At 36.8% G+C, this 12,004-nt stretch overlaps 1 protein-coding gene across 4 annotated transcripts in view; it reads right to left on the minus strand.

Moving 5' to 3' along the window:
• The window catches only part of MAEA (macrophage erythroblast attacher), a 111,117-nt gene that overhangs the window by 29,878 nt on the left and 69,235 nt on the right, over window positions 1-12,004 (minus strand). For 2 of the 4 annotated variants that reach the window (XM_026648087.2, XM_026648090.2), the window contains exons 4-6: window positions 3,664-3,786; window positions 2,638-2,751; window positions 542-618 (exon numbers count right to left, since the gene is read on the minus strand). In XM_026648087.2, the coding sequence (XP_026503872.2) occupies window positions 542-618; window positions 2,638-2,751; window positions 3,664-3,786 (314 nt within the window). The remainder of the gene's footprint in view (window positions 1-541; window positions 619-2,637; window positions 2,752-3,663; window positions 3,787-12,004) is intronic. The other 2 variants (XM_026648088.2, XM_026648089.2) reach the window with 1 other exon arrangement.

Below are 12,004 nucleotides of genomic sequence, written 5' to 3' on the forward strand. Positions count from 1 at the left end.
GTCTATATCCAGTTTTAGACCCGTGAACATTTATGGTTAGAACGTTCAAGTTAAATCAGATTCCGACCAGTCCACATAAAAAGAGAAACGTCTTTCCTTGAGACACAGAAAGTTTGGCTGTGCGAGCCAATCCCATCTACCCTCTTTTAGCTTGTACTCGAGATTACCTAGTAATTGCAAACTGAACTGTGTGTTACAAGAAGCATTTGTCTACACCAAGGAACCAACAGTGTAAAAAAGTATTTTTTTTTTGATAATTGCTTTTGAATTTTGAAGTTTTGCAAAGCCAGAAAGTTTTCTTTTCAGTAACCATTTTAAAGTTTGTAATTGTGCATCTAGAATGATAGCCTGTGCTTAAAACTCCACATAATCCAATATGAACCGTAGTCTATTAAATCCCAAGAGAGTGTTTGATAATAACAATGCTGAGAAGACAATTTGTTGGAGTGGAGCTTCTGGGTGTCCAAGAGTCACATGTTTCTTATGAAGCATAATATGTTCTTATTACGAAAATTGCTTGGTAAACATCCTAATTTCATACCTCACAGCATCCAGTCTCTTGTTCTGTCGAATGAGTTCAATGAACTCCTGAATCCTTAGGCTGAACTCCAGACAGCTCTGAGATTAAAGACAAGACAAGGTCTAAGATGGGGCCAAAGCAGCATTGCACAAAGTACTCAGTATGCCACAAAATAGTGTTAATGGCATGCAACTTTGCTTGCTTTTAGGTATTCATGCAGGTAAAATAGTTTAATGCTGGCATAAAATTCCCTAAAAGCAAACAAAAAGCCTCCTACTCCTCACCCTCCTCCAAAATAAATTGTCGTAATTGGGACCAGTTGTGTCCTGATGACTAAAGGATGCCACAATCCTCATGGGTGTGAATGGACAGTGGTGTTGCTTTGTACTACATTCTAACTGTAAGACAGCACATACTGTAGAAATTTCTGAGATGAAGCAAAAGTTAAGGCAGAGGAACCCTCTTAGTTATGAGACACAATGGAATTGTGCAGGATTGTTGGGGCAAAGGGGGTCTCTAAATGTTTACTTGAATGTTCGTGTTAGCATGAAAGCAGCACATTATTTTAGCTCACTGAGGGCCCTTTTTTTCTGCCCCAAAAGAACCCAGAACAGTGTTTTAAAAGCCATACTAATGACAATCTTATTCACACTAAAACCAAGTTGCATTTACCTGCTTTTGGAAAAGGTAAGTAAGCTGACAGTGTCCCTTTAAATCAAATTCAGCACAGGTTCACAAAAAAAGCTATAGGAAAACTTTGAACATGTAGAATTTAAAAAAAGTCTCTCTCTCTGAAAAGAACAATTCACTATGCTTCGTTATAGGGACACAGTCAACTACTTTATTATCTTTAAAAAAAACAAAAACACACACACCTTCTGAAAATTGAAAATAAATATGTATTCCACAAATTTGTCTGGTCCATTCAGCGAACATTTTCCTCCCCCATGTTTCTAATGAATGGCTGCCTTTTGTTTATTGTTTATCTGCATAGTAATATCGAAATTCCTCAGTGACCTCAGCAGGAATTTGAACTGCTCCAAATTTGGGTCAGTTAGCTGTTTGTGATGCAGCACACATTTATGACAGCCATTCTTTTTTTTTTAAAAAAACAATTAGAAACTTGTAAAGAAATTTAAACTCAAACATCACATTGATGGAATATATAGTTTTAAAGTGTAATTGTTGAAAACTCACTGTTTGAAAATAGGTTCTTTTTAAACTCCCAAGCCTGACTGTCCAGAGAGAAACAAGGACTCCACTAGATTTTCAGAGCTACATTGTCCTGTACTCTTAACCTTTGCTCTAAGCAAAACTCTTGAAATTTGAATCGGCAGACAAAACAGAGGAGCTGATTTTCAGATGCTTTGTTTTAAAATATCCAGTTACTTAACTCTGCACATCATCACTCATTTGGGATTTTAGACTAGTTTATTTTTTGTATCTTTTAAAAAAGATCCACTCTTTAGTAATCATCCCCATACAGATAATATATTCTAGACCTATACTTCCTCCCTTTAAGATACATGGAAAAAAAAAGTCTTCAGAAGTGTAGATGTCCTCCAGTGAACTGCAAGCCAATAGCTAAATTGGATTTTATAGACTGTCAGAACTTAAAAAGCCCTATGTAGTCCGTAGATTTCAGATTCATTACAATATAGCACAAATTTTGGCACAATCTTACAGCCCTACTCACAAGAGTGGTAACTCAATGGGACTGCAGGACTTCTTCCCCGCCCCCACCCTTTCTTCTCCAGTTTAGCTTTTGGTTAGACTTGCAGGAAGGTGGGCAAGGATTTAACAAGTTAACACTAATAAGCAGCTAAACTGCCTTACACTGGACAGAAATTCATTCCTGTGTGTTTCAAAAAGAAGCATAGTGATTTCCTCCAACTCTGATCTCTCACAGCCTTAGCTTTTATGTAAAGTAGGGCTTGCAGAAATAGATTTTTGGGGGGACATGGAAGTTGTTTTATTCCCAGTTTTTATTTTTACATTGAATATTGCTGATGAAAAAAATTAAGAGTACTTTGGATTTAATTTCTTACGTTACTTAACATATTAACATTACACAAGGTTTTCTTGAGCAGTATAATTATGCAACAGTGTTTACATACCAATTCTGGTTTTCCTTTAATGGTTTCCATAACAAGATCATCATTTTCTTTAGAGTAATCACAGGCCGATTTACTTTTGCGTCCCATCTTCGGTTCGTTCTCATTTTGGCGCCCCTGAGTGACAGAGAACGTCACTCTTTGCTTGTCATTAAATGCACTCAGACATTTTTGGTTAAAGAAAGCGCTTAGTTTAAAAAAAACAAAGAAGACACAAAACACCTTTCTGAGGGAGGCAGGGGTTTTGGTTAATATCAGTTAAAACAGATTTCTGCAAGCCCTATAAAAGATTACAGCATACTTTTAAAAGCAACTTTAAAGACAAGGGAATTTAAACTAACTATATATGGATAAACATGGAGTGACTCCTTATCTTCAGTTCATGGCGTACAAGGGCTGGAAAGAAATGTACTTTGCTCATTACTAGATTACATGCAGCTTTTTTGAGAAAACTACATTCTAACTTAGCATTATTGCATCTTATATTTCAACTCTCTTTTCTTTAAGGCATCATAGCTGGATAAAACTTTTTTAATAAAGTAAATTTCTCCCACTGTGTTAAGCTTGAGGATATATGTTTAGCATTTCTATTGCTCTCCACACTTTTAAAAGACAACTTCATATACACCCTGTGAAGTATGTTCTCAGCAGGATGCAAAGGAGTTATGCACATAAGTCCTCATGCATCGAGATGAGACTATACTCCTTTGCATTTAAGTTTCTGTAAATCACATTAAAAAGCAAGGTCATATTGTTATGTTATTTCACTGTAATTTGACAAGGAAAATCTTGCATCTAAAGGACCTAGGTTCAGGGTTAAATTTAACCTTGGTGTAAGTGGGTACAACTGCCCTGATTTAGGCATACTAAAGGGATTTATTTTGTACTTAGGATCTTTAGTTTAGTACATGCTAAGTCATCATTCCGACCCAACATTTAAACTCAATTGCCTAAATCAAATATTCAAGGAGTTCATACAACCATGGCAATGTACATTAAGTTAAAGCTTTGTGCATTACACTTCCATACCTTCATTTTCCTGAGCCTGGATTTGTTATCATGACACCAAGCCAAGCAAGTCATAGTTTCTTGCCTTTCCAAAGATTCTTCCACTTCTTTAGCCGTCAAGAACATCTCAATATTTACCAAGTCCTTAAGGAAAAAGAGAGAGTAAGACCAGCTGAGCTTTATTTACAAAATGAGGTTGCTCTATAAAATCTTATTCTTCATAGCTACAGCTAGGAGCTAATTTGTGATATGCATATTAAAATGTACATAATTTTAAAAACATCTTGCCCTTTGAAGCATTTTCCTCTACAAATAAAGTAGTTACAGTGTCTTCTCAAAAACTGTGATTCTCTATTCATTGATGTACGACTGTCAAAGTAGAGAGCAAATGTTAAAACTGTCTTAAGTTTGATGCCTTCCTGCTCTGTAAACAATGTTAATACTTCTTACAGATTAACACGTTTGCCAACAATCCTTCCCTTCCTCCATTTCTTTTCATGTACCTTTGTCCCCTCAACCCTACTCTCCTTGCATCCTTTTCTACACAGGCTCCTGACGGGTCTCTTCTGTCTGATTCAGAGAAAGTAAAAGCCACACCAAGCAGATGTACTAGGCCTAATAGAAAGAACGGAAAAATACGATGGGCCCAAACTTGTCGGGTGGAGGGAAGAGAGGGAGATCAGTTTCAGAATTCAAGCCAGTGTTGAATTTTATAGAAAACCCCTCAAAACTCTGGGGCTAAGGCCTGTCTCTGGAACTAACAAGGTTTGGATTTTGCACTAGATCCACATTGCACACCTCATTCAGGAGGAGGCGGCATGTACATATGTTTGCACTTGCATGCACAAAACAACCACAGAAAGCTAGGAGGCAAAAGGTCTCTATCACTCTTTAGGTATAAGGAAAGGAACAGGTGAGAATATAATAGCAGCAAAATTTAACCCTTTAAAATTATTTTCTACACCAGGGGTCAGCAACCTTTCAGAAGTGGTGTGCTGAGTCTTCATTTATTCACTCTGATTTAAGGTTTTGTGTGCCAGTCACACATTTTAACGTTTTTAGAAGGTCTCTTTCCATAAGTCTATAATATATAACTAAACTATTGTTGTATGTAAAGTAAATAAGGTTTTTAAAATGTTTAAGAAGCTTCATTTAAAATTAAATTAAAATGCAGAGCCCTCAGGACTGGTGGCCAGGACCTGGGCAGTGTGAGTGCCACTGAAAATCAGCTCGCGTGCCGCCTTTGGCACACGTGCCATAGGTTGCCTACCCCTGTTCTACACCATTCTCAACAAATTGATAGCAGACAGAAGCTTTCAGACTTTACACTTAAGTCAGCCATATTTTCCAGTTAGCTAGTTTTTAAACGTAAGCTTTACTTAAACTGAGAACTGTCAGGAAAAGCTTCCTTGGGGGAGGGGGGGGGCGCGCGTGGAAGAGAGGGGGAAGAGAGAGGGGAAAGGACGGTTTCAAAGTCATATTTCTACCTATGTTTGTAATGACGTTTCCGTATTTGTGCCTGTTTTGTGGACAGAGGTCTGCAGATTCCAGTGTTATTAAACCATCACTTTTTGTAAGCATTAAATTCACATTTTTTTAAAGTCACTCCAACCTTCCACTGATATATACTTGGTAATTCTAGTTTAAGGATTAATTCTCTATAAACAATCCATGAACTTACAAAGAGCAGGGAGTTTTCAGGTTGCAGACAGAGCAAATGCACAAAAATCTAGACAAGAATATGGTGCAGGAAGTGACACTACAGTTTTGCTTAATAAAAGTCCCTGCTGATAAGAAATGGAGTTAATCCATAGTACAGTGTTAAGACTTCTAGGAGTATTCCTTTTCCTTCAGTTAATTTTTCAAAATATTAAGTTGCTCAGTTGTATACAATCACATTCAATGTGATTCAGCTTTGCAATGTGTCACTAAAATGATTTGTGAACAATTATAACAGATGTTTGCATTAATATTTTCTCGTCTGATACCCACTCTTTAATTAGCAGAATTACATACAAGGAAGAAACTCTGGGCCTTTCTAGTTCCAAACAGCTACCTACAACTAGTGGCATTTCCATCAATAGCTTGTAAAGTTTTGACACTTCCACATGCTTCTTTTAGTTCCTTAATAGTTAGAAACTTTGCCTTCCAATTGCACTGGCACTACAATTATTCAGGCTGCAACATCCTACTGATCCCAGTGACTAAACAAGAAATACGAGTTACAGTATTAAAATTCCATTTGGTTGAGTGACATGAGACATCTCACAGAAAGTGGGAAAAAAAACACTGCTTGTGGTAAGCACAACCTATTATTAACCTGCATAGGGCAGACTTTTAACTGTTAGTGTACAGCTGTACACTATCAGCTTTATACACTCAAACAGACCTAATCAAATGCAACTGAATGTGTGTATTTTTTTAAGACATATGCTATTAAAGGATTTCTTCATGCATCTGTGGTAAAAGGGTTTAGGAGGGTGTTTTCAAACTAGGATGAACTGGGTCCATTTTGAATTCGCATTCTCAGAGATTATTCTGAGCTGCATAAATATGTCATGCTGTGACAGCTCATACTTAGAGGAAGAAAACACTCTGTAGGGAACTGTACAATTCTGTGTATTGCTAACACAATAATCCAGTGCTAGGAATGTTTGTATTAACATAAAATGAACTTGTTCCACCAAATCTAAGTGTATGTACTTTCCAAAGCAATGTGCTGCAAACCGTACAATTGAAATATGCTGAATATGACAGATATTCAGAATAGCTCGAGTGAATAAAGACACTGTCAGAGTAGAAGATGGTATTTTCACCTGTTAAAACAGAACAGCTGAAAGTATGTGAGCTCAGTCTTCCTGCTGGGAACATTCTGAGATTTTATACAAATGATACAGCTACCCGACTTGTGTTTATATCCTATATTTCATTTACCATGTAGGTTTTTTCTTGTAGATTTATGATATTTTAAATACTGACACTGCCTAAGAAAAAAAGAACCAGAACTGCAGTGGAGGTTGTCATGGCCACAGGCCTGTTTACACAGTTGCGTATAATTTGCTTAGAAATAGTAAGTATAACCTTTTTCTAAAACTTTCCCCACTCCTGCAAAATGTCTATAAATTAAGCCAAGACTTGGTAAAACATCCACAGAGAACGTTTTCAATACAACTACATAATTTAAAATTTCAACTATCATTTATCAAATTAATTACAGTATAATGGAATAAATTAAAGGGCCAGATTCTGCTCCCACATTAGTTTACCCTCATGTGATATCCATGGACATACAGAAGTTATTCCTGATCTACACCAGGTTGAAATCAGAATCAGGTGTAGCATGAGACTTTTGTTGACCTCTCCCCGCATATAAAACAAAATTATCCACTTTGCCACTGCATTGATGAAAGCTGAAGCGATGCCAAGTTAGGGTGTCACTGAAGACTATTACTACTATTCATGAGATGAAGTTTTGTAGGTGTGGTCAGCATCCCTGCCGGTAATTCAAAGTGACCTTGACAGAGACTTCAAAAAGAACTGTGTGTATGATACTCCTCTGAATGGAAGTAAGGTGACCTAATGGCAGACCCTTATGTTAACAGAGTACTAGGGGTAAGATTGGGAAAAACTGACTGGCCCATAATAAAACCAGACCCATGATCTTATGTTCAAGTATTTTCCCATATAAATCAACAATGAGTTCTATCAAGGGAAATCTATTCACTTCATAATGTTGTGACCAAGAGCACCCCTGTAATCAAACCCTACACAGTATTGTAATAATCTCTGTGCAAAATATGCCTTGTGAGGTATCATTTAAAAACTAACAAAACATTCTTATGTAATGGCTGTATGAAATACGTATTAAAGTTATGAACATAAGCTGAAATTATTACTGCAATGTGTTTTACCAGACAAATCCGGGAAACGGATAAACCAGTTTCTCAAAGACAAAGGACAGGCTGATATCTCTAGACAGATGTCATCAACGTTGACTGCCAATCACCTCTCAAGTGGCCATTCTTTGGTAATGAAGGGGGACAGGAACAGATTGAGCTACATTTTAACGAACAAGAACAGGGTACCTCTTTCACCATGAGACTCCAGGTCTCTGTCCTCACAGCTAGAATGAACATTATCTAGGGGTAACCCTCAGGCAAATGCATTTCAAAGGGTGACTGGACTATAAAAGTGAGAGGCAAAAGCTGCTAAGCTCTGTCTCCCGATCTCTCTCTTTCAGCTAAGACAGCAAAGGAACCAGCCCAGGAGTCGGCAACCTTTCAGAAGTGGTGTGTCAAGTCTTCATTTATTCACTCTAATTTAAGGTTTCGCGTGCCAGTAATACATTTTAACATTTTTAGAAGGTCTCTTTCTATACATCTATAATATATAACTAATCTATTGTTGTATGTAAAGTAAATAAGGGATTTAAAATGTTTAAGAAGCTTCATTTAAAATTAAATTAAAATGCAGAGCCCCCCGGATTGGTGGCCAAGACCCAGGCAGTGTGAGTGCCATTGAAAATCAGTTCGCATGTTGCCTTTGGCACGCGTGCCATAGGTTGCCTACCCCTGAACCAGCCCTTTGATTTTGGGGGGAATCCTGTCCTGAGAATTTGGGCTGCAATGTCACTAGGAACATGTGGTAAGGATTTTACCTTAAACCAAATCTAACTTGCTAAATCTGCACTACTAGAAAGCATTTTCTCTTGTAACCATTTCTGATTTTAATACCTTGTACTTGTACTCACTTAAAATCTCTCTCTTTGTAGTTAAATACACTTTTTTTTTTTTTTTTTAATATAAACTGAACTGCTTGGTAACTCCATTTAAAGTAGCAAACTGTTGAATACTGACCCCTTACGGGGCAACAGATCTCTATTATCAGAACTGCCCAGGAAAGGGCTCAACAGTGAAGAACACACACTTTTGGGGAAAAGTTTGGACTGGGAGTGTGTTGGGGTCACCCTGCAGGCAGTAACCAAGGCTGCTGGAAGTCAGAGTGTGACTGAAGTCTTGCTGACAAGCTGCTGGGGTCAGAGCTGCTGGGCCAGGGCTGTAACTATACGCATAAACTCAGGGAGTGACCCACATATTTCTGGCTGTTTGTGAGCAGTTCAGGTTGGGAGTTACAACAGCAAAGCATTGTGAGGCACCCAAGATTGCAGGGCAGGTGGTGACAACCTCTGGATTGCACCCCGGAATGTGACAGTTGCCATCAGCATTTAGCAATAAAATGTACTGCGTGTGCATAACTGGATTATAAATGAATCGGGTGACAAATTCTCCTTTTGATTTCTGTTATGATTGTATCTGTACTTTTACTAATGCTCAGTAAACATGTCAGATTGAAAATGTATGATGTTTCATTATAGGACACTATACATATTTGTACTGATTAGGTTTATTCCATACATATTTTAAAAGCAATAAATATTCAACAGTCAAAGAGATCCTAGTCAACAATTACTGAATTATAGTTTCAATGTTATCCACTGTTACCATTATAACCACCCCCTGCAACTTAGATAGCATAATTATCCTTTTCCCTTAGCCAATCACTAGCAAAGTGCAACCAATGATGTTTAGACATAGACCACCATAAAGCAAGAAGCAGTCAATGAATGTAGAAATAAAACTGGCTTATTGTGCTATGAGGTTTTGCCATCGGTCATCATATTAAAAAATAGCTAAAAAACTGGCACATATAGTATGTCTTAAAATATGTAATGATGACACTGTAATGATGACATGGTTGAAACATGCTTGCTATTTTCTTAATGTTCACCATTTGCTCTCTGTACAGTACAAACAGTAGCTTCTTTCTCTGTATGTTTAAAGAGCTCTGTGGTATGCTAAGCAGAAAAGAAATCACTTTTTGTTTTATCTTGTCCTTCAACTTATTATAGCCAATAATTAAGCCTCAGCATAAAATTAAGTTAGGCTTCCTTAAAGTAACATAAGATTATTTTTTCATCAGCAAAGCAATTTAAATCTCAAACACTATCTTGTATTATACGTATTAATCAGGAAAGCGATAGTTTAGCAGAGTTCTTCAACTGCTATCAAACATGATTATAGATGCCTTTTATTAAGCCTTTTTTAAAAAATGTATTTTAGGCAGAAAATGGCACAATCAGTGTTGAAAGTTACCAAGGCCAGACAATACCTGCAGGCACCACAACCAGAAAATATATTGCTCATGTTAGTTCTGCAAATGTTCCCTGTTATTACTGTCCTAGAGTTTTCTTCCAAAGAAATGGTCTCTTCTCAAGTTAAGAGTGGTGGCCATTGTCCATGGAAGAATTTGCAGATATCCAGGTGGAATACATACACATCCCCCACTCTGTAAAACTAAAGTAAAGTAGTGTCAGGCCAAAGTATCTCAATTTTTAAATTTCTAAAAAAAGTTTAAAGGCTGACTTTGGTGAAGTGATAGCAAAGCATCACTACAATGTTAGAATGCAGTACATGTGCATTTATAAATTGCATCAGATTGTATACTTAAATGTTAAAAAAAATTAACAAATGCTTACTTTAATTACCATTAAGAATGCAGAAGCAAATCTTCAATTTCAAAGCACTGAATTCTTTTTCTCTCTTTAAAAAAATGTGAAAAATGAGTTTCATGCCTGCAGCTGCCCTACCTGATTGGGTAGTTTGGTTCACTGCTTTTCCGGACAAAAGAGCCCCCACAAAATCAGAAGCTGTTCCAATACTTACAACAGATCTTACCAGTTTGGGGCCTGTTTGACCTCCACACCCACATTCCCCTATTGCTACGAAATATAAAGTATTTATGTCAGTTTTGAAACACGTCTCAAACCTATAGTACTCTCCAATTTATACATAATCATGGATAAATTTCAAGTTGAGATGGCATTACAAAAAAAGATTCAGTTTCCCAAACACTTTATTCCTAATTGTAACAAATAGTTGATTTTCAAAAAGTGATCATTCACGATCATCAATGGTGGCTTAAAGTTCCATGGGCATATACCACAGTAAATTGTGTCCATTCTCTTAAAGAAAAAAAACCTCAAAGAAATGTCAAGGGGTAAAAGGAGTTGCAGACATAGAATGTGTAAGATTTCATTTTTCTAAAGCTCATTTAACCAAAAATGGATTTAAAGTTAGACTCAGCAACAACCTCTGTGTTTACACTTCTTCAGTTTACATGAATCAAAGTATTACATACAAATACTATGTTCTTGCTGAAAAGTACATTTCCAGTAAAAGGCTCATAATAAGCACATAACTTTTAAATATTTTCCAATGTATTAATTTTTCCATTTTAGGAATTAAGTGTTTCTCCTATTGAACATGGTCTTTTAAAGGAAAAAGATTTCATAAATTTTTGCCTTCTTTTTGCACAAGAAGTATCAGCAAACTCTATGAGAGGAAACACATCCAGGACTGAAGTGACATCTAATTAAACAGGATTTCTTTCAGAACATGCAATTTAAATTTTATTTAATTTTAATCAATAAATGTAAGTCTGTCTTGCTCAATGACTGGGTAAAATGCTAGGGCACAAGATACTACAGCAGTAAAAGGTCAATTTCCAAAGGAAAGAACTGTACAATTACTGCACTAGATGTCATGTAAATTAAATTACTAGGTAAAACTTCTAAATTATAGGAGAAGACGACGACGACGACGACATTTAATTAAGCAGTAAACCATAAGAAAAGATGCATTCCTGGGTCACTGGTGGACATCTTAGGCATAGTGCTAAGGATAAAACCTACAACAGATGATTTACTTTGATCACCCTATGTTAATAGATAGAAAATAATACCAGCTACCTCTTATATAACAACATTCATCAGTAGATCTTAAAGTGCTTCACAGTCTTTAATATATATTTCTGCTTACAATACAATAGGGAAGCAGTATACCCATTTTACAGATGGGGAACTGAAGCAGAGAGAAATTAAGTGATTTACCCACAGTCACAGTGTGTTGCAGGGATTTGAACTCAGGTCTCCCAAGTCCTAGATTAGTGCCCTACCCATTTGGCCTCCCTTCCTCAGCACAAGCTAATATTGCTTCATGTCAGAATATATTGCAATATTTTTAAGGGGGGGGCAGGGGCAGAAGGAGTTCAGAGAATCAAATGGAATGATTAGTTTATGTACCACTATGGAATAAAGAGAGAGAGTTGTGTGTGTTTATTTGTATTCCATTTTTATATAGTGAGGAAATCATCCCCAGAATACCTGAAGTTGCTAGAAACTCCAAGGGGGGAAAAAAAAAAAAAATCAAACGAGAACATTCACATTAAGGTACTGGCCCTGCAAGTGTATGCATGTATTTAACTTATGGATAGGAGTAGACCTGTTGGCTGGGGAAGATGTGCA

This window comes from Terrapene carolina, unplaced genomic scaffold (assembly GCF_002925995.2).
Source record: "Terrapene carolina triunguis isolate 2854851 unplaced genomic scaffold, T_m_triunguis-2.0 Scaffold66, whole genome shotgun sequence".
NCBI lineage: Eukaryota > Metazoa > Chordata > Testudines > Emydidae > Terrapene > Terrapene triunguis.